General features: G+C 42.5%; 1 protein-coding gene across 1 annotated transcript; it reads left to right on the top strand.

The window, feature by feature from the left end:
* The first annotated feature begins 777 nt into the window (after nucleotides 1–777).
* On the top strand, nucleotides 778–23,471 carry LOC307233332 (peroxisomal multifunctional enzyme type 2-like). The gene is made up of 25 exons (XM_080004661.1): nucleotides 778–945; nucleotides 2,588–2,641; nucleotides 3,224–3,331; nucleotides 5,417–5,476; nucleotides 6,398–6,419; nucleotides 6,549–6,595; nucleotides 6,862–6,946; nucleotides 9,123–9,310; nucleotides 11,101–11,192; nucleotides 11,447–11,471; nucleotides 11,603–11,731; nucleotides 13,380–13,495; nucleotides 15,351–15,463; nucleotides 15,594–15,717; nucleotides 16,443–16,494; nucleotides 17,054–17,125; nucleotides 17,951–18,054; nucleotides 18,140–18,205; nucleotides 18,534–18,603; nucleotides 18,840–18,946; nucleotides 19,380–19,466; nucleotides 19,576–19,659; nucleotides 19,757–19,895; nucleotides 20,880–21,007; nucleotides 22,626–23,471. Exons 1-25 carry the CDS (start codon nucleotides 888–890, stop codon nucleotides 22,713–22,715), a joined length of 2,220 nt encoding a protein of 739 aa, XP_079860787.1. The 5' UTR covers nucleotides 778–887; the 3' UTR covers nucleotides 22,716–23,471.
* The last annotated feature ends 51 nt before the right edge of the window (nucleotides 23,472–23,522 follow it).

The following is a 23,522-nucleotide window of genomic DNA, read 5'->3' as shown; positions in this document are numbered from 1 at the left end:
ACTGTGTGCTTGTATTCCCGGCTGTGCCAGTCATCAGCCATTTAGCATTTACGCCTAGGATGTACGGTTTGTCTTGCCTTTGCTTGTTTTTTTTTTTTTTTTTAAGCTTTTGCTGGATTCCCTTTCAAGACCCCTGTGCCTGTGTTGTGAAGTGTCCACCAGTGAAGGCTTTTGCCGGTATGGGTTCCTTCATTTTTTCCCCCTCTGTCACCGTGAGGATAGCGGGCAAATTGCGCGCGCCATCGGCTGGCGATTTTGGGTTGGCGTCCTTTGGCCGACCTTGAATAACTTGGTCCTAACTGAGAAGCGCAGCAGCCTCCCCGTGTGGGGCCCATTCCTCTGTTCCTTCCTCCAACAGCAAATGAATGACTGGGAGACCATACAAGGGAATTAGAACAGTTGAATGAGAGAACGGCAGCAAGTAAATGTATAAAAGTGATGCACAAGCTGAGAAGGGCAATATACAGTAGCTATTAATAGACATATTAGACAAATAAGTCTATTAATAGACTTATTGCATACGGTAAATAAGGATGGACATTTGGACTTGGATGGACAGACTCTTAAGCAGTCTTCGTTGTCCTCCTCTGACTGCGCCACACCACACCAACCCGGAGCAAGACAATCTGCATGTACATGGAAATGTTCCCACGAATAAAAACACATTCTTATGTGTATCCAATAAACAAAGTGATATTTAAATCAGCGCATCGCTCACTCGCTCTAAGGTTTTCCCAGGGCTCCCCAAACGCACCGCGCAAGCGCAGGCGGTCTCGGCAGCTCCGTTGCAGAAAGTCAGGAGATAGACCGAAGTCCGCCCGGCGCAGTCAGCTCAGCCCGTCCCGCGGCGTCGGTGTTGTGCCGCTTCGCATCCACCTTTCGCCGCCATGTCCGTGCCGTTAACCTTCGAGGGGAAAGTCGTGCTTGTCACCGGTGCCGGAGGAGGTAAACGCTTGCATGCCAACTTGTCGTTGTCGATTGGGCAATATTAAGCTAGCGACTAGCGGCTGGTTTTAACAACAGTGCACGTTGAACCGTCACTCTGCAGAACCTTGGGTCTTACCCATCGATGCTCTCATCACGTTTCTTATGTTGTAGATAAAGTAACAGGTTCCACAACAACCATTTTGATCGTAGTCGGTTCGTTTTTCCTCGGTTTGGTTGCACTTCTGGACCACTGGGGCAGAGTTCACAGCAGTGCACTCACTGTTTGCACTGCCGTGACTGTATCCTATAGTCCTTAGAAAACCTTGACATGTCTCTAATTCAGTTTTTACAAATATTACTTATTCCGGGTCATTAAATTGTCCTAAATCTGAATATATGAGGTCTCAAAACAGCCCCACACCATGTTTCCACCTCCAAACTTCACTGTTGGTATGGTGCTTTCTATGGTGCTTTGCCATTTCTCCTCCAAACATGGTGTGTGCGCTGTGACATCCAAAGAGTTCAGTTGTGGTCTCATATGACCAGACTATTTTATCCCAGTATTTAATTGGCTTGTCCAAATGTTGTGCAGCAAACTTTAAACGAGCCTCAGCATGCTTTTTCTTCAGCAATGGTGTCTTGCGCGGGGAGCGTGCATAGAGGCCACGGCGGTTGAGTGCATTACTGATCGTTTTCGTCAAAACAACTGTACCTGCTAATTCCAGGTCTTCCCGAAGCTCTCTGAGAGTGGTCCTTGGTTCTTGGACAACACTTCTAATTATTCTTTGGACTCCTCTGTCAGAAATCTTGTGAGGAGCTCCTGGTCGTGGCCGGTTGATGGTGAAATTATGTTCTTTCCGCTTCCGGATAATGGCCCCAATGGTGCTCACTGGAACATGCATAAGTTTAGAAATACGTCTGTAACCAACGCCATCAGTATGTTTCGCAAGAATAAGGTTCTGAAGTTCTTGAGCGAGCTCTTTGGTTTTACCCGTCATGAGATGCTTCTTGTGTGACACCATGGTCATGAGAAACCTTTGTATAGGCCGTCAATTAGGACTAAACCAGCTGACATAAATTTGCACTGAGAGGGGGCAGGGTTGCTACCTAAATACTGACAGATTTCAGCTGGATTCTTGCCTTCCCACGCCTTTTTGCACCTCCTATTCTTCATGCGTTCAATATTTATTCCCTGTTTCATTCCACTTTATTACACATAACGTAATTTATGGACATATATGTTTTGATTTCTTTGTATGTGTGGATTACTTGGGTTGTTACCGACATCTGGTGAAAATTTCATGTCAATAGACCCATCAGAAATATATTTACTGAGAAAAACGTTGACGTGTTCAATACTTATTTCCTCCGCTGTATGTGTAATACTTACCCCCAGAGACAAATAATTTGTCTAAAAGTCAGTTGTTCCGTAAAGTTGTTTGAAGTATGACTTGCATTCGTGCGAAGTCAAACAGGTATTTTGTAATAATTTGCTTTTCAAATTTATTAAAAACTGTCCTCATTTCCAGTGGCGGTAGAAGTATGCAGACCGTTTACTTAAGTTAAAAATACAAATACAAATATCGACACAACATTACCCTGGTAAAAGTGAAAATAAGTGACATTCTATCAAACTTATACTGTTCTCAACCCCCCACAGGTCTTGGCAGGGAATATGCACTTGCTTTTGGGGAGAGAGGAGCCTCCGTTGTCGGTCAGTGAATTTGTTGTTATTACTATTATTTTTATTATCAATAATAATAAATCCAATAGTCAGTTTGTTAACATTTGTAAGGGTTGGGATTAATTGTGACTGGCACAAATAGTGTTTCATAAAACCTCTTGCATTACTTTCATAGACTGATCTGACATTGACTGTTGCTATGAATCAAACTCTGAACATTTGTGGTATGGTAAACATTGACAACCTCTTGTTTCACAAAGCAAACGGTAGGTATTTTCAGAGAATGAATGCAGCAGCTGATCTTCTGCTATCATAACTCACTTCCACGAGTCAGGATAACTTGGACAACAAATAAATACATCAACCTTGAATACATTTTGGCATGAAATTTTACAAATTAAACCATTGTTTTTATTTTTAATTAGGGCAATAATAAAAATGCCCTGTAATCAAGCTAATAGCTCAGCTGTCCTACTGAGGATGGAGTTTCCTTTTGTAGAATGGAGCTGAGCTGTGCTTTCCTTTTCCTTAATCTTCAACAGAGAATAGCAAAATTGCCCTTGATATTACCCATCTTTTTTTTTTCTTTCCTTCTTCTTGTCTGCACTATAGTAAATGACCTTGGGGGAGACATTAAAGGAGGTGGAAAGAGTTCTGCAGCTGCTGATAAGGTTGTGGACGAGATAAGAGCCAAGGGAGGAAAGGCTGTTGCCAACTATGGTGAGTCCATGGGTCATCTTCTCTTTCCTCAGGCACACTGGAGGAAAGGTTCTCTTCCTAAAAGTCTTATCTGTTTATTATTTAGTAATGCCTACAACTATACAGCCTATATGAGTAACAGTACACTATAGCTTGAGACCAGTGCAGGGATTTGTATGTTATTATTAATACTACTCAGTACATTTAGCAAATAATTGAGTTTTGATGTATTTGGTCCTGCTACAAGGAGCAATAGACAACTTTTTCTCTTTCACTTATCATTATCAAGTTAATGTTGATTGCACAGTGTAATGGCTATAGAATAATGACACCATCAACATTTAGATTGGTTCCCTATAAGCTTCAATATCACTATGGATTCGGACTTCCACCGGGTACCAACTCCTGGGAAAATGATGGATTTACCGCGCTGTCACAGGAAGTGCGTCAACCAATGCGCAACCATTAGAGCAAATGGCGGACTGGGGAGAAATCTACTCCAGGTAGATCATGAACCCTTGAATATAAAAACGACTCATTGGAAATGGTTGAGAAATCTAAACATTATAGTGTTCTTTATCCAGAATAATTGCAGCCCCCCCAGTTTACTTGTATTTGTTTACAGGCCAGTCTTGACCATTCCAATGTGGCGGCGATGTTGCTGTATCGCAGCTACGAGCCAAAGCAGTCAATGCGGCATCTATGTATATGTGACCCCTCCCCCCGCATACTGTAGGATCAGATCTCGAAAATTGTCATTTTTATTCTTTTCACATAATATGAAAGTGTAGAATCAGAGCTTCAAAACAATCGCTTGTGGGAATCAAGCAAGTATTTTGGAATCTATGACTTATTAAAGATTGAGGTTTTAAAAACAGAAGTTCTGAGAAATCAGGCTTTAAGTTTGAGAAGCATTTCCAGAGTTTTTCAGCGCAAAATACACATTTAGAAAAACAATTAGTGCTTTAAATGGTTACATTTGGATAGTGCTGATGAGATAATGTTGAATGTGTTTTTCAGAAAAAATATTTGAATCATTCATTTATAAAAAGAATATTGGAAAATGCATAACTCAAGTTAATCCTTTAAGTTTAAGTATTTTTTGCTCATGCTCACTATACTAACATGACCCCTATATTATTCTGAAACTTCTAAACATTCCCTTTCCTGCCTTTATTGTTTTATAACAATAGTTTTTAAGAAAAAGGCGGGGACAGCAATTCTCAGAATGTGAATGGTCGGGGTCCTCCCAGCAGAGCATCTGCCTCCCTCTCCTCGTAATCCATAACAACACTGAGATTATGTTTTCACAGAGAAGTGAAATATCTTCTTCTGGTGTTCCTTTGTTGTTGTTTCTTTAAAACATTGTTTACGGAAGTGACATCAGCTTTTCTTCATCGTGTCCTTTGAGGCGGCGTCAGCGCAACGTTTATTTATCACACAATGAAGACGCGGTGTAGTCATTCACGAGTCGATACACGTTATGACCTTTTATCAAAACGGTTTCACCTTCTGACTTCGCATCACTCGGAATATTGTAGGAGGTTTTTGATCTGCGTGTTTGCACCAAAGGGAACTGTAAGATCGCCGTTTGTTCAACAACTTGTTGGCGAGTACTCAACTAATGCTGATGGAGCATGTAGCCTCGACTTTTTAATATTTATCTAATATTTAGAAATCAAACTCAATTTTGAAAACACATTGAGAGATAGAAACAACCAGGAATCTGCTATAATCTCATTTTGGACCAAAAAAGGAATTTCTGATGTTTTTCCACGCACAGCCAACAGTACAGCACTGCAAAATGTGTCGGGTTGAGTCATGGTGGGTCATATATATCTATGATTGCGCAACCAAAATAAATAAATTTATACTAAAATTGCGCCAATTTCAATTTGCCTCTTCAGAGAACATGCTTCTTTGTGGTGGTGTTGATCATTTACATGGAGTGCTCTGAGCAATTGTAAAGTTGTCTATTGCCCCTTTAAAAATGTTTTTATTTATTTTTACAGATGTTTTGTGTGTGTATTCCCAAAGATTCGGATGAATCACCTGTTTTATTTTTATTTTTTGGTTTCTTGGTTAATTATTTTTTGTTCACATCAGATTCCGTAGAAGATGGAGAGAAAGTGATCCAGAAGGCTTTAGATACATTTGGAAGAATTGGTAAGTGCTTTTTATGTTCACATGTACTATGGGGGGGGCAGTAGCTCAGGAGTTTGAGTGGGTCATCTAGTGATCGGAAGGTGCCCGAGCACCTGACCCTTGATGCCCCATGGACCCCATGGTGCTCTTTTTATCAGGCGCGTTTTCTTTTCTTTTTTTTAGCGTGAATGGGCATCGAGGTATGGATTGTCTGGGAAAGATATATTCATGAGGAACGTATCGTCAGCGCACCCGCAATGGGCTCTCAGCTGAATGCAGATCACGGGCGTCTTGATGCACACCATTGTGGGTCCCTGCGATCTGCGCTCCACCGTGCCGCTGCATTTGCTCAGAGCGGAAACATTTCTAGAACTGGTGCTGGGGGTCCATGTGGCTTTTCTTTTTCTTTTTTTTTTTTTCTTCTTTTTTTGAGCACCTGCCCCTCAAAGTCTGCACGGGACTGTAGAGCAGGGAAGTGAGACCCGATGACAAATAGTTATTTGTCAGCTCTGAGTGGAGAAGGGGAGAGTCTCCCCTTCCACTCTCTCCCTCGCCTCCTCTCTGCTCCAGTTTCAGAACACTGTAAACCGCATTACACTGTTGCAATACTCAGATTTTTCCTGGAGGATTAAAAAAATAAAAATGTCCGTCATCACTGTCAATTCCGATTGATGGAGTCGATCGCCAATAGACAATTTAATCCTAAATCTGCCCATGGCTGCCTCGCATGGCTGCCCCCCGCCATCGATGTGTGAATGTGTGTGATTGTGAGGTATGCGCTGTAAAGTGCTTTGAGTCATATGACTAGAAAAGCTATATAAATGCAGACCATTTACCCATGAACATCACAGTGGTAATTAACTGTGAAATTTCCTCTGTGTAATAAAGGACACAAAGTTATTCCTGCTAACTGACTTGGCTAAATTTCATTTTGTCTTTCAGATATTCTCATAAACAATGCTGGGTAACTCAACTTAAGGTTTACTATTAGATTATATTTACTTTCTGAACATTGTTTTATTTTGATAGAATATTATGTTTTCCCACCAAGTTCAGAAAGCTTCAAGCAAATATTTTTCTGTCTCCTCCCAAGCATACTCCGTGACCGATCATTTCCCAGGACAAGTGATTTGGATTGGGGTAAGCATCTTGATCGTCACGTCCACAAAGCACGGAGAGTCCTTTGTCAATAAATTGCCAGTTAATCCAGAAACCAGAATTTGTTACTCTCTTCATACCCAAAACAAAGCGTGGTGCTTTTACGAAGTGTGGCTTGACAAGAACGCTGTAAACGTGTGAACTTGTGTTCTTCCATGAAACTCACCTCACATAGTTTTCTTTCACTGTAAAATATTAATTAACCATTTTTTAATTATGCAGCGAGTTATTGAAATATTGTTTTCCAGACCTGATCCACAGAGTTCACTTAAGGGGTTCTTTCATGGTGACCAGAGCAGCCTGGAACCACATGAAGAACCAGAAGTTTGGCAGGTAAGAAACAGAATGCATGCTGGCTTGAGATGCAGTCAATTCATGGACAAAGGGGGGAGTGTCTCCTGCAGGTATTTATCATTCAACACATAAATGCAAACCACTCTTTGTCAATGTGTGTAATAACTTGGGAGATATTAGCAGGAAGGGAAAAGCAATACAGTGAGATTATTTTTCTTAAATCAATCGCAGTTACCATGCCATTCTGAAATTCAATACAAATGTCCCAGATGCATATTGCATGATGCTCGCTGACGGAAATAGGGGTGACAGAATGAAATGCAGTGTGCAGATATTTTAATTAAAAACAACAAAAAAAAACAAAAGCATTTCTCTTCTCTGAAAGCTATGAGCTGTGTTGAAAAGTGCAGTGGAGAAACCATGCCAGATTGAAAATGTATGGAGTTTGTCCAATCTCAGCCTGGGGGGGGGGGGGCAACAACAAATACGTATGCAACAACAAAGTAGCCTTATAATAATGATAAGAAACCAATCCAATTCAGTTCCTTTTGATCAACAAAAGCCATTTCTCTGAAGTTTCCGGGGCATTGGCTGTAACCAGTGCAGAATTTCACTGCTGATTTTCACAATCAAATGACCCCCTCTTCAATGAGCTTTCACCAACAGACATTTTTGGCTTCATCACATGCTGTGATGTTTTTCTGAAAAAATAATAATAATCATCTTTATTTGAATTCCGCCTTTCATGTTTAGAATGTAGCTCAGAGCTCTTTATGTTCAGTGATATAAGAGCAGGAACAAGGTAAAAACAATAGAACGGAGAGTGACAGACGGTAGAGCTTAAAGGCACTGAGGAGTTAAATTGACGCTCGATGGGGGAAACGTTCACATTTGGATCAGGCAATCAAAGGTGTTGGCATTGATGTACAATATGCAGGCCGGGAATAACAGCGCCACTACATTTATATGTCAGTGTTTTAATGACACGTTACGTTACGTTACAGATACCTCCAGCGCATCCACCGTGGAGCGTTTCTCTTCGAGGGAGTGACCGATAAATGATTGACACTTTTCTGGAAAGTGTACAGTGGCTGGCTTAAGCAACTGAAATTATTAGCCATGAAAATTCATTCAACATGCATATGCTAGGCGCCTGTTCTAGTTCCCAGCGACAACAAGTGAAGCTTCCCTGAGGAGAATAATTAGAATGAACGTCCAGGCGACGGGGCGGCTTACAGAATGACCGTTCTTAGACCGCTAGCTGTGGAATGGAATGAGTGGAAGTGGAAGTCTGCCTCGCCAAATCTCACGAGTGGAGATTTGGGCCACAGCTGGGCAGTGGCATGTGAAACTGTCCTCTCACTTATTTCTGTGTGCACGCTCGCGCACAAGATCTTGAGAGGAAAAGGCAGAGAAGGAGAAAAGAGGGAATTACATCTTAGAGAGAGAGACGCCTACGGCTGTCTTACTGGCTGCTGAACTGCAGCCAGTCATTTTGAGTTTTCTGCCAAGTCAAGCCTTGTTCCAATAAGTATCAGCACGTTTATTTGCACGTCTGCCTCTTAATTGATATACCCCCTTGTATAGCAAGCGACTTCTATTTAATTATGTCCATCAAAATTGTCGCATTGAGTAAAGGTAACTAACGCTCTTGATGTTGAGATGGCAATATTAGTGTGTTTTTTTTAATGTTCGGATCGAATACGATTTATAGATGCAAAATACAACATATTGTCTTTTGCAAGTTGTGAAACACACAGAAATTACAATATCACAGCGTATCCCCGGGGTGTCCTGTTGGCAGCTGTCCGGTGTTTTCCTATCCCGGTGCGATGTGAGTGGGCTGTGATTTGGGTCAGTGCTTTCTGACGGGCAGCGATGCAGCTCGCCTCGGACATCTCCCAGAATTGAATATTTGTGTTGTGTGTTTCACCATATTTACTGTTGCCCGACTGACTGCAAAAGCCACTGCACTGAACTATAAAATAAACGCAGCACAGTGAAAGGATGTTTGCATGGTTGTGTGTTCATATGTTTCAGACTAGGTTAGGTGATTTTATTACTTCATGGTTTTATGCATTTCGGAATGTGTGCACTTGATTTTATCAGGATGAATTGTGTGTGTGTGTGTGTGTGTGTGTGTGTGTGTGTGTGTGTGTTTATTGCTGTGGCTTTGCTTTAGTGCTGAATTGTTGTTTCTGGTGCCTGTGGTCAGAATCATCATGACGTCGTCGGCCGCAGGGATCTACGGGAACTTTGGCCAGGGCAACTACAGCGCTGCCAAGCTGGGCCTGCTGGGCCTGGCCAACACCCTGGCCATCGAGGGACACAAGTACAACATCCACTGTAACACGATCGCTCCCACCGCCGGCTCTAGACTGACGCAGACCGTCATGCCCCCCGGTAAGAAGGACAACATACATACAGTGCGCACTGTACCATCACTATAATGCGCTAAGGTGCTTCATATGCATTAGGGAATTTCTCTGGACTAGGCCTCCTCCACAGCCTACAGGTTCAATCATATTATATGGAAATATACAGAGGAAAATTATGATTCATTGGTTATATAAGTGAGAGTTCATAAAAAGGTCATTTGAAGAGTTAATGAAAAGGTCAATTGAGGATATCTTTTCCAGCGTTTTCAAGTGCTTGCACATGCTGGGAATGTGTAATTTAGGCAAATGTTCTCTAACCACAGCTGTTTGATTTGAGCGGTTGCATAATGCAATACCCACGTAATGGTGACTTCGCATATTTGAGATCACTTCCGTTTGACGTGCACATGTTCCATGGTTTTCCTCAGTTTAACTCATGCTTAAAAACACACTTTTCCAATGCTTTTATTTATTTTTTTCCCCTTAAGAGCCACTTTAATTTCAGACATCTGAGAAAGCATTGCTCAACAGAAGTGGGATGTTACAGTGGGTTTGCGTATGAATATTTTATAATGTACAAATATTCAGGTTAAGAATACACATAATGCATGGCAAATTTGAATGATCACTTTGGGAAAAAAAATCATAATCCAGCAGGGTTAATTGCAAAATGAGACTGCACAAATAATAATACATAGGGGAGGTAGTCCTAAACGTAAGCATTGGCTGACAGAGTACCGATCCAATGTACAACTTTATCTTAACAATATAGACTTGGACCGTCAGTTTGGACACAGAACTTGATTTGTTTTCCTTGAGACCTTCTTTTGATGTTTCATTGTAAAATGATGTTGCAAGCCGATGGAGAGGACAGTAATGGTAAATGTATGCGGCATAAAGAGTTTTGGGTTTTGTCTCCCAGCCTCACTAGCCTAGTGACATCTGTCACAACGTGCCGTGCCAAGTGACTCATGAGGACCCCTTATCCTTGGCCGATGACATGGCTCCATATGTCAGCTCGCCTTGACTGACTAAGGCTCTTCTGGAGCAAATAGAGGGGGGAAAAAAACGTTATTAGATCATATGATCCAAAACATTTCTGATTTTTACATTTTTATTAAAAAATAAAATAATCTGGTCCCATCGACAATTATGTTAACACATTTTTTTTTTTTTTTTTTTGTCAAGGTTACTTCATTTTCGTGAATTCTGTATTTGTTAATTCCGTCTCAAAGCAATGGATGCAATTTGTTTAAATGTTAAATAAGCATTAGAATTGACATGTAACTGAGCAGAGTGTTGGGTGCGATACTGGTGTCTGTACTGTACAAATGCATCTGTAATTGTAATGTTAGAAACACTTTTATATCAGTATTTTGTATAGAATTCCTGATATATTTTTTTACAAACAATCATCAACATTGTGGATATTTAGACAAAATAGGGATTCAGTGGCTTCCTCCCTTTTTCTCTTTCAGGCAGTTTAGTAATGTTTGGCTACTAGGTGGCAAGTCAATATTATCACATTATCTAGTTCATGACTATATTCTACTGAGAAGTCGTCTTCGAAATGAAGACGTCGTCATATCGTCCCTTTAGTGTGCAGTGTGACGTGGTATCATCAGTTTTCATGCTTTCGTAAATGGTAGAAAGATTTATTATTTCCTTTTTTTTTTTTTTTTTTTTTTTTTTGTCCCCGCTGATATGTCAATGTTAAAAACAGAAAAATTGTCTCAACTAAAAGTTATATTCTATTCTGAAAGTTATTCACTTCTTTCCCACGACCATTTAAAGTTGTGTTTCATCTTCACGTAGATCTTCTGGAGTCTCTCAAGGCAGAGTATGTTGCTCCGTTGGTCCTTTGGCTGAGCCATGAACAGTGTCAAGAAAATGGAGGATTGTTTGAGGTAAAGGAAATCCAATGTTTAACTGTCTTACAGTGTTTTTTATTTTGATATTTTTATTTTTTATTTTCCCATGAACGATCTTTTTTTATTTATTCAACAAAGAGCCATGTTGCCACTGCCATGTTCTGTTTTGCGTTTACAGACACATAAATTGGGTACAAATTTGTGTAACTGTAATGTTATGTAAATGTCTGTGTACATTTGTAATAATCTAGTGCTTTCTCATGCAATTCCCATTTGTGTTTATCTTTCAGGTTGGGGCAGGTTGGATTGGAAAATGTGAGCACTATTTGTTTAATTTTTATTTATTTTGCCAAATGTCTGCGCTCACCTGTGATCTTTAGTAGTTCCTGGATCATGAATATGTATGTTAGCTGTATTTATAGACCTCTTGGTATAAATGTCTACAGTGCGCTGGGAGCGTTCTCAAGGTCGCATTTTGAGGCACAAGGGCCAGAACATGTCTCCAGAGGCCGTCAGGGACCAGTGGGACGAGATCTGTGACTTTACAGATGCTTCCAAGCCTGCGAGCATACAAGGTCTGTAAAAATCACTATCAACTCAAAAACATGAAGGGGGGATACACATTTAGATGCGCACACACACACACACACACACACACACACACACACACACACACACATACACTCACACTGTCGTTCACATGTACGTCAGTGTACGTACACACACCCCCCTGGTGGTTCATAAAGTGTTGGACTGGATGTGTTCTGGATCTTGTGGACTTAAGCTCCCCAATAAGGGTGAAATAACACGCGTGTATTACCTGCAGCCTTCTGGCACCACGCTGTAAAGAAAGCCACTCTTTGGCGGTAACGCTAATTGTAATGACGAGCCAGGATGCAAACGGTTCCCCGATGTGAAACGGGACGAGCGGTGCTGTGTTAAGGTCCCGCAGAGAAGAGAGGACGCCAAAGTGCGGATCATCAGCCCTCGTCGCCTCCTCCGTCCATCCCCTCGCCCTCAGAACGTCCAACGTGAGAGGGGGGCGGCGGTGTTGGCGGAGGCCGAGTGGGGGGGGTCCGTCCCAGAGGGCGCGGGTCCAGCCTCATTAGCATGGCTTTGTAGCGCCTACTCATTCGGAGCTTATTACAGGGACCTGTTGGCGACCTTTTATTTTGTGAACGTCTGCCGCCGAGCGACGGTAATTAGTCTCCGTAGGCCTCCCACTCTCTCTGCTCGGTGGGTTATTGTTTTTTTATTTATATTTTTGCCTGGTTGGGATCTATTTGTGTCCTTGTATTTTCAGCGTTATGCAAAGCGAGGAAAAAACAAGAGGATCAGTGCTGTGTCATGCTAAACTGACACCAAGTTTCTGTTAGTCTTCAATTATCTCATCTATTAAGAATCTGTCAGAATATTTGATTATTCGATTATTCATTAATGAAGGCAAGAATCTTTTCTTTTTGGGAAATAACTTTTGTGTGGGTTTGTTTCCACTCAAGTCATATTTTTTGAATTTCATGTAAGAAAGTGTGTTGGGGATAAATACATACATACAATTCATATTTGTTCAATTAAAGTGTCATGTGTAATTGTGGATTCAAGAGGAGCCGTTGAAGAAAAAAATACAAAACTAATCAACAATTGCTGTTTGTTTGTTTTTTGTTTTTTTTGATTAATAATTTTTTTCCCCTCAAAAAAGGTCTCTTAATCGGATCTCAATTTTTCAGGTGGAATCTGATCTTTATATATTTTAGAATATTAAATAATTAACTATTTCTAATAATTGTGGTTCTACATCTACTTAAAGTTTGCTATCATTTTCTAGGACTCTTGGGCCTTGAAGATTAGTGCGTGCGAGTGCTCTGAGCTGGTTCTAAATTTATTTGCACAGTAAGAACAAATTCAAATTAGAAGATTAGGGAACACTTGTGCGTCTACTCACCGCTGGTGGATAAGAAATAAGTGTTTCGGGAGTAGAATACCGGCTTTAAAGAAGCCTGAGGTTTCGTATTAATTCAATGGATTCACGTGACTTCAGAAAGCCAAAAGCCAAACGCCATTACAACTGAAGATCTGTAGAGAATGTTAAATATTTTAAGTCTTCGTCTCCAGTCCATAACTATAACAACCTCCTCTGAGGGGGAATTCTGTGCCTCCGTCGTCGCCCTTCTCTCTGTTCAATCCCTCTTGTGCTTTTCCTCTCGTCCCTTCTGGGCGGTGTAGAATCTCTGCAAGGCCTCGTTGAGGTTCTGTCTCGGGTGGAGACGGATGGCGGAGTCGCAGCCAATCCCACGACGGCGGCGGCGGCCTCCTCAGCAAACGCGTCTGGGACCAGTCCGGCAAGTCGCTTCCACCACACACCTGGAGTTCCATCAGAGCTGTTCTATTCATCCCCGTCCAGGAAACATCACGCTATTGCCTGTCGAATTTCTTTAGCTGGACGATAAGGACTTTTTTTGTAATTTCTTTTGGCCCGTTCCTGTTCTTTTTCTCTGCGTTTCATCTCTCCTCGTCCTTCTGCATTTTGTGTTCTTTTTCCTACGCTCTCCCTTCTTGCATTTATCTCCTCATCCGTTTTCTACGTCACACGCACAATCTGTACGCCTGGCAATCAGTTGCACTGTCTTTCTTGGAGTCACTATTTCTCTGGTGTTTATATATGTATTTCACCAATTGTTTTTTCTTCCGCCTAGGCACACTTGTTTATTTATTTATTATTATTATTTTGTTTTTTATAATTAAATAATTCCACAGCACACCACTTTCCCTGTGAACCACTAAACACGTCACGCAGAGTTGTAGTCCTGGCTCCTTTGATGCCCTAGGCGAGAGCCCCCTCCCCCCATATGAGTATAAATAAAGCAGTGCTCTGCCGCCGCATGCATCCTTCCACTCCTACTTGTTGAAATATGCTACACAGCAGGGTCGGGTGGTGCACGTCAATATCATCAGAGGCTAGATGGGTTTATGGTTGTTGTGAGGTTGTTGAATGTTGTCTTTTAGGCAGCATTACAATAATGTAAAGACTTATCTAACGATAGTCATAATATCTACATTACTGAATGTGTTTCAAGTATTTCTACGTTATGAATGCTTAAATATGAATTCCCAAAATGTCGTGACATTGAGGTATTTGTCCAAAAATATATTTCTAATTGATTTTGTCGATATCGCCCAGCCCTACGACTCAGCAGGAACCTCCATATTGATTATGAACGCATTCCTCTTCGATGTTCTTCTTTTCTATGATACAATTTGGCCCTCCACCAACGTCAGCTCGGGCTTTCTAAGAGCGGGATGACGAGACAAGAGCGCAAGGTTTTATTAAAGCTCTCCTTCCGTGCCGCCCATTCCCAAAAAATAAGTTATTTGAACGCCGTCCACCATTGATCTAAATGCTTGTATCATGTACCACAGAACAGAAGAAGAATCGCAGCCAAATGTATTCAACAGATTCATCTATTTTGGCTTGACAAGGGAATTAAATAGATGGCTGCGTTAGAGCGATCGCCCTATTTAATTTGTCTGATTAAACACAAGACCACTTACCGCTCGTATATTCCAAGCTGTGAAATAATTGTTTTGCCTGACTCCCCTTGCTGCACGGATTAGTAATGGGGAAAAACTAACATTTCAGAGCGTCGTCTGGATTGCGGAAAAAGCTCAAGATGTTTGTGTGTGGATCAGAGTTATCGTTTTTTATTTTTTTTATGCTCAAAGTAAGAAAGCAGATTTGACAGAGGGAGAGCTCATTTGTTCAAAAATCAGTCTTGAATGTTGTCAATGTGTCTGAGAAAAGGTTAAAAAAAAACCCAGTAACATTTAACTCTCTGATACTTGCACACGCCCTGTATTTTAATTATTACGGTTATTTAATGCGTTTACTTTCCCAGGTTATAAAACCCTCACTTGTCTATATAGGGTCGTTAGGAATTGAATCATCTCTATTGGTGTGTACTTTAATGTACATGTACTTTTTAATGTGTGTTTACTTTGTTGCTTGAATTAGATGAGACTGAGTAAGAAAACCCAAGTGAAGTAAGCGTGGGATGGAATGGGAAAACGATTATCAGATTTAAAAAGGATGTGAATACGGAATAGTATTCACAACCTGGGCAGGATTATTTGAGTGGAAGGGATTTCTTTGTCAATGAAACATGTCAATGGAACCTGAGACGTCTCTGCTCTCCTCAGGTGCAGGCTGTGGGACAAGTGCTTCCAGAAACCTCCTTCAGCTTCTCTCACACCCAGTGTATCCTCTATGCCCTGGGGGTGGGCATGTCCACCAAGCACCCAGACTCTCTCAGGTGTGTGTGTGCATGCGTGCGTGCGTGCGTGCGCACTGTCCAATTATTGTCAAGCCTAATCTATCATATTGAGATGGGTTTTCGCGTGAAACAGTCCATGATAACAGCATTTTGCACTTTTTTCCGTTAGGTTCCTGTTTGAAGGCCACCAAGACTTCTGCTGCCTGCCCACGTTCGCGGTCATCTGCGCTCAGGCTACTCTGATGGATGGAAGCCTGGCCTCCATCCCAGGACTCAACATAGACATCACTCAGGTCTGACTCTAGAAGGAACCATTCATGCTTGAGTAAAATAAAAAAAGTGTGTGTGCATTTCCATATTTATATTTGATTGTGTATGACGCATCGATATGTTGAGCAGGTCAGTGATTCAGGGCATTAGATCCAGCCTCTCTGTCTTTTTTATTTATTTTTTGATTTTGATATGAATTTAAATCCTGCTTCTGGTAAAAAAAAAAAAAAGTACAGATATTTGCTCTGAAATGTAGTGAAGTAAAAGTTGGAAGTCTCCTAAGCTGAATATAACTCAAATCTACTCAAACGCAAGTAGCAAAGTGATTCTATTTTATAGTTGTACCCTTGCTGTCTTCGTGTTTTCAGCAGGTTACAGTTGTTTTATGCGATGCAAGCGTATCCCTTTTCCATCCGTGTTCTTTTTTCCCCTTTTTATTCCAATGTCAGGCGGCAGCGTCGTCGTCCGCCAAACACTAGCGTTACTCAACGTCCTTCCCTGCTCAACCAATAAGCTTATGTTTGAGCCACCGGCTGCAGATACGCACGTCAGCTTCTCTTGCAAGAGATAACGGTTTCCCAGAAGCCACCTCTGTGTCCTCATGCAAAGACGTGTGTGTGTGTGTGTGTGTGTGTGTGTGTGTGTGTGTGTGTGTGTGTGTGTGTGTGTGTGTGTGTGTGTGTGTGTGTGTGTGTGTGTGTGTGTGGGGTCAGACAAAAGCATCATGGCTGTCTCTGTTTGCTCCCAGGTGTTGCACGGCGAGCAGTATCTGGAGCTTTACAAACCTCTACCAACCTCAGGTATCTCCATTTGCAGTAATAAACATGTTTTATTAGTATTTCTTTTTAAAAACGTTTTTATTAGGAAAGAGTACAGTAAAAAATGAGTGTACAGTATAAAGATGCACAGACACACACACACACACACACACACATATATATATATATATATAAAATTCTGCAGTTGAATGACTCAAAGGCTAAACCAAAATAGTATGTATAACTTAATTAATCTTAATCTTGTGGGAGAGTTGGTACTTTCAAAATAAGAAATTAAAGGTTGACACAGGGAGATTTCGGTTTTTTGTTGTTTTTTTTAACTTTTATGAACCTAAATGTGCACTTTAAGGAAGTACATAAAGTCTTGGAGTTTTGACTCGGCAGATGAACAAACAATTCAAATTCAAAAGCTGTCCAACAGGAGCACAGCGATGCCTCGTTTGCCGCATACAAACAATATAAATAGATTTGCATAGATTCAGCCATAGGAAGTTTAATCATTTACCCTGGATGTAGTGTCAATGGGTGAATACCAGATTTTATTATAATTTTTTTTAATAGAATGTAAATGTTGTTCCAGGCACTCTTACCTCTCGGACCACCATCGCAGACATGTTGGACAAAGGCTCCGGAGCCGTCCTCCTCCTGGACGGTGAATCTGATGTTTACAGACACCATCTCCTGGTGGATTTGTGGCCGTCTTCAGTCTAATGTTGACCTAATGTCGCATCCGAGACCGGTTTTCTCATTGTCCATGCGGGGTATGCACTTAGATTGGTATGGGATGTGTGAAAGCGGAGCGCTCTGTGGACGCCTCCTAAACCCAGATGAAGATATTCCCGGCCCGGCGCAGCGTCACGGTGCCGTTTATCTGAAGGAACGTTTGTATTTTGAGGTGATGGGAGGAAGTCAACCAACCGGTAAATGGTGAGCAGGCTGCAATGGATTCATTGTGACCGCGGCTAATCGTCTTTATTTTACGGCCGGGCCCCCGACGGGGCCGCGTTACACCACGCTCTAAATACGCCGCTAAAGATGAGAAAGTGTGCTCGTATTTTTTTTCCATTTTTTTTTTTTTACTGTATTTACGAGAAGTGTGACGGCGCTGCTGGTGCAAGCCGTGGGTGAAACAGGGTTGATGTTGTGCCCTATTAGCTTTACTCTACATTAGTTTTTTTTTTTGTTTTTTTTATGCGTTCACACGCTTCTATTTTATTACGTTTTACAAATACACACAAGAAACAATACCTATGAGTTCCAGTGTTTTTATACAATTTGCTAATTTTTCAATATCCCTTCATTCTTTATTATATAAGCTTATCCATCCTACTAGTTTGTCTTCAAATTGTCCTAAATGTGCTAATTTGTCCATGATGTGAATCTTGATGTCATGGAAACGTGTGAAATATTGTGAATTGAGATTATCTGCAGGGTTGCACGTTGTAGGCGTCGTGTCTCATTTCATCTCTGCTTGTAGTGAACACCTACAACGGCGACGAGCTCGTCTGCTTCAACCAGTTTTCCATCTTCGTGGTCGGAGCCGGGGGTTTTGGAGGGAAGAGAAACTCTCCAAAAGCCAAGGTATTTATTCAGGGTTTTGTTTAATAGTTGCAAAGTACACCTGGTAGAAATACTTTTTGTGACGGTTGAAACGTTTCTCCTCCAGGCGCTCGTGGCTCCGCCCAACAGAACTCCGGACGCCGTGGTGTTCGATTCCACCACCAGAGACCAGGTCGGTGCAGTGATACTGGGCAAAAGATACAGAGCTTACTTTCAGCTCTGAGACCTTTCCCGGCAAAACAACCAAACGTCGCACTGTTTGGGGGCGGGGCAAGGATTTGAAAGAGGAGAGGGAACCGAAAAAGCTCCCGTCGTGTTTAGCGAAGATGCCGAGGCGACGTGTGATGCAATTCCATTCCAGCCGCTGGCGCATTACCTCAAAGACTTTGTTTTGTTCATGGTTATTTAAAAAAAAAAGTTATCCCCCAAATCTGTGTTTTAGAACGGTCGGGGCTTTACGAATTCGAGATCCAAACCGGGCTTGTTTCCTGTGGTTGCAGGCGGCGCTGTACCGGCTCAGCGGGGACTGGAACCCACTGCACATCGACCCCGACTTCGCTGCCTTGGGAGGTGAGTGAAGCTCATCTCCTCCCAGAGAAGACCTGAGCCATGTTTCACTTCACTGTACAACTGACTCTTCTTTTTAAAGTTGGAGAAGCTCAGTTCTTATTCTTGTCTTCAGAATAGTTAACTGCTTTCAGATTCTGATAGAAACAAGAGAAAAGGTGTAGAATGTGTTTGCTCCATCTCATTGATACCGATGAAACAAAACTCGACGCAGATAAATCCGGATGTTCTCTGTTCAGGTTTCAAGGCTCCGATCCTTCACGGCTTGTGCTCCTTTGGCTTCGCGGCCCGACATGTTCTCGAGCACTTCGCCAACAACGACCCCGCCCGATTCAAGGCCATCAAGGTAGGAAACCTACAAGGTTTTCAGGAAAAGAAATCCTGAAGATATTTTAATTTCTGAAAACAAAATGTGCTTGTGTGCTAAGTTTGCAGAATCCAGACTTGGAGTGAAGATCACTTTCAATATGGCCGTATTCCACAGAAAGTTTTCCTTTTAATTATAAACGATCAGTATTTTCATCATCCAGTTTATTTATATAAATAATTTGAATAAAATGTTTGGTTATATTAATAACCACTTTTGTTTGTAAGTAGTTTGACAGATTTACGGGCCAGTGACCGCTATTTCCCACAGTGAACACTTATACTTACAATGTATACATTAAGCATGTAAGATTAAAATAAAACTTAAATAATCCCCGTGGGGAAATTGAGGTGTCACAGCAGCAACAGACAAGTGAGATTGAGATAAAACATAGATAAGTCTGTTTCCTCAGGTTCGCTTCGGTAAACCTGTGATGCCAGGCCAGTCTCTGAAGACGGAGATGTGGAAGGAGGGAAACAGAATCCACGTGCAGTGTAAAGTCAGTAGCCGCACGGTGCCGTTCTGGACACGCTGGTTCAAATATGAAATTTTTTTTCCTTTTTTTGTGGTAATCACGATGAAAGATGAATGAACTTGGCTGCTTCCAGGTCCAGGAGACAGACTCTGTGGTTCTCACCGGGGGTTATGTGGATCTGCACGGAGAGCCCGAGTCTCCAGAAAACATCGGTCAAGTACGGCCGTCTCCAAATTCTAAAAGATAATCACCACCACGTTGAAACACGAGGACGCACGTCTCCTAATGCCCCCCGCGTGTCCTCCGCTCTGCAGGGCGGGGGCCTCCAGAGCGACATGGTGTTTGCCGAAATCGGACGTCGTATTAAGGACCAAGGCTCGGAGCTCGTCAAGAAGGTCAACGGCGTGTTTAGCTGGGAGATCACCAAGGACGGCAAGACGGCCGCTCAGTGGAGTGAGTAGAACCACACTCAACCTCTGCAGCGGAGTTTCCGTCTGAAAGAAACGGCGCCGGTCCACGTGTCCTGAAAGATTTTATGTCCCGGACAAATGTGATCTGTGTTTATTGAGCTAAAAAACAATTGATAAGCAGGTTATATAGAGTGACGTCATCAAGGCATGTAGATGTATAATATATTTTATTGAATATTAAAAATAAAATAAGTCTCGTCAGTTAACGCTTTTTTTAAAATAAATAAATATTGTGAATATTACTGCTTTAAATCAAGTCATTTCCTTTCGTGAACTATAAGTTACAAGTGCAGCCGCTTTAACATTTTGATCAGCTAAATAAACAGGGCAAGTAGGTCTTAATAAAAAATAGTTTGTGGTGTCATATTTTACTCAATTAATATTCACCATTTGCTTTGGGTCGGAACTTAAATATCCCAAAAAAACACCAAACTTTGAATGTATGTGTCCCACAGTACATCGTCTCTCTACTTCTCCTCAGAGTTCTGGAGGCTGTGGCTCTGTCTCCGCTCAGTGTGTGTTTACAACTGGGAGGGGGCGTGGCTTAGTTCTCTATCGATAAACGTGATTGGTCAGAGGTGACGCTTTCAGATCAGCTTCTCGTTGCAACTTGCCGAGCGCAAATAAACAGATCTGCGGATCTTTTTATCAAAATGATCCACCCAGCACTAATTCAAATTGTGCTTGGAGGGAATTATCACCAGCCGTTATGACCGGAGAGATTTAAATGTTGGACTTGAACAGATTTTCCCAGTCAAAAACCGGCAATTACTGGATAACGGAAACTCTGGTCTGCAGGGTCTTTAATCAGAATTCGAGGTTGTAATTTCTACCTAAACATTTAGTCTCTCAAAATAAAGGCAAAAAGAAACCAATCAACTGAGACCATTTTCTATCTTTCAGCAGAGTTGATAAACGGAGCCCTCATCCTCATGTTTTATTCCTCCACCGTTCTCTCCATCTGCAGCCATTGATCTGAAGGGAGTGGGCGGAGCGCTGCACCGAGGCCCGTTCAGCGGGAAGGCGGACGTGACCCTGACGGTGTCGGATCATGACTTCATGGAGGTGGTGCAGGGGAAGCTCAACCCTCAGAAGGTGCCACGGAGCCCCCCCACTGTTCTCTGAAGCGGTCATTTTTTACTCTGCTGCAGGATGAGTGTTTTCATACCCGGTGTGGATGTTCGTGTCCCTAAGGGAGAACGTCCTGAAAAGTCGTCTTCGCGGCTTCACTCTACGTAGGCTGGCGTGCGTTTTATTCAGAAACTTAAGTCGCTTTGAGGAGCCGCACGTCCTTTAATGATTTCCCCTCGCTCTGCACATGCAAGATAAGGGGGGGGGAAAGGAATGTAATGATCTCTCAAAAAGGTTGCGCAGAAAGCACTTTTCTCCCATAATCAATAGTCGTTGCTTTTTACGTCCGGAAAGCAGCCGTCAACGTGCGCCAGATTTATATTCCTCAGTGTCCTTGATATCGATCAGAGGCCACTCTGCAAAGAACACGATGACAGAGAGGAAACCCATCCGCAGGGATCCCGCGCACGACAAGACCGAGAAGCTCGTAGGGCCTCACGTGTCCTCATAACTTCGGAGGCCTTCCACACAGTTGACAGATGCTTGGTGCCGCTGACAGTCATTCAAGTCAATGGAGGAGGGTAAACACAGCGCCCTCTGGTGGACAAGTAATCTGAGAAATTTCGAAGCGGTTGTCGGTATCAAACTTAACTAAATATCTACTCTACTCTATCTAATGGGAGCAGCCGAAAGAAGAACTAAACGTTAACAGAAGATATCAAGTTCGACTTTTTACTCCAGTTCAATGAAAAAGAGAAAGCATTGTAATTATTTCAACGGATCCCCTCCCTTTTTGGTAGCTATAAATAACCAACACGACTATTCATTCTCAAGAGTTTGAGATATACACTGATTCAGCCACAACATTAAAACCACCGCTAATAACCACTAATATAATGTAGCTCCCCCTCGTTCCGCCGAATCATCTCTGACCCGTGCTAGCCTAGCCTTCGAGGCTAGGTACAGGCGAGGGTCGCCAGTCCTCTTGCTCGGCCTGCGACCCAAGGCAGGGGGGCTAAGGGGGTACAATCACTTGGTGGACCCCCAGACTAGTGGAGGGAAGGAGTTGTCTTACTCCTCTGTTTTTGGTGGGGGCCCTTACTGATGTTACATGGAGCAAACCCCATGCGAGAACAGGGAGAATATGCAAACTCCACACAGAAAGGACCCTCATCGGGAGATAATATGCCGGAGCACTGTGCCAACAGTGCCCCAGGCGTGAATCGAACCCAGGACCTTCTTGCTGTGACTCAACAGTGCAATGCACTGTGCCACCCTGCCCACATAAATAGCATGAATTGACTGTAAATTCCCCCCCCCAAAAAAAAAGAAAAAAAGACAGATCCGCTGGTGGGCGGGTGCAGTGTGCGTTGAGGGATGCAGAGACAACCCCAGCTCTCCCAGCTCCGAAAAACCAAATATCATGAAAGTTGGGTCGGAGCCGGGCAAGACGCCATCGACCCCTCTCCCCCAGCGCACACCGCATTCCTTTACCGGGCGGGTCTTGGCTGCCGAAAGATTGCGATATCGGACAATCGCGAACCCGCTGCTACAGAAAATTAATTCCGGCGGAAACGGGCTGGGAAGGTCATCTGCTCGTCGGAAACAATAACACTGAACCAAGCCGTGTTCCGTTCTCCAGGCCTTCTTCGCCGGCAAGCTGAAGGTGAGAGGGAACATCATGCTGAGCCAGAAACTGGACGTCATCCTGAAAGACCAGGCCAAGCTGTGAGCGTCTCCTCCGTCCCTCCATGGAGATGCGTCCCCAAATGACCAAGGCTCTTATCACAGTAAATGAAATTAACATGATTTTGTAGGTGATTCATATAGATGAGATTTATTATACTGAACTAAAGAAGCCGCTCGGTTGAGGTGTCGTTGTTCTTGTTTGCTCTGCCTTCAAAGATTTTTGATATTAAGCCATTTATTTTATCGTTTAAAAACTGGGATGGACCCAGGAGTAGCATCTAATGAGCTAAATTCAGCGACGACGCAGGCGCACGGGGTCGACTCGTTCTCTCCCCCAAAGAGAGAGAACAAGTTTGCCACGATGACGAAGATGCAGAGAAGTGGTGGTTGAAAGGTTATAGACGCTGCAGCTCAGCAGCCACCCTCACGAATCCAGGATGTTGTTGCTATGGAAACAATGTGCACGTCAGGTGTGAACGTACCAAACTAATTGATGAACTTGATAATTGTCTGGTTTTACGACTGCTTAGTTTCTAATTCCACCTAAGTACAAATGCAGATAAAAAGCCTTAATCCCGTTTTTTTCTAAATGAAGATGTTAAATTGAGCTTTGGTCACTGGAGGTGAACTTCTTTGAGTCGTTCATCAGCACTGAAATATAAATTGATGCCGCAGGTTTTCAAGTGTGAAGTCCTGAGGGGACGAGGATTGTTATTCATATCAGATGTAATAAATGGGCAACAACAAATATCATTCATGTACCTTAACTTTAATCATTTTCAATAAACTAAGATCTCAAGCTCTGGTCGTTTCCATGGTTACGAGTGACAAACAACGAGCGGCCTCCGAA

Source organism: Zeus faber (genome assembly GCF_960531495.2).
Source record: "Zeus faber genome assembly, chromosome: 7".
Lineage (NCBI taxonomy): Eukaryota > Metazoa > Chordata > Actinopteri > Zeiformes > Zeidae > Zeus > Zeus faber.
Note: the sequence above shows the minus strand (reverse complement) of the source record. Positions and strands in the feature narration are given on the sequence as shown.

Coding starts and splice junctions, on each gene's coding strand:
- LOC307233332 (XM_080004661.1), top strand. CDS start 888: ATGTCCGTGCCGTTAACCTTCGAGGGGAAAGTCGTGCTTGTCACCGGT. Junction 11,732..13,379: donor CAAGCCTGCGAGCATACAAG/GTCTGTAAAAAT, acceptor TGGGCGGTGTAG/AATCTCTGCAAGGCCTCGTT. Junction 18,206..18,533: donor ATTCCACCACCAGAGACCAG/GTCGGTGCAGTG, acceptor CTGTGGTTGCAG/GCGGCGCTGTACCGGCTCAG.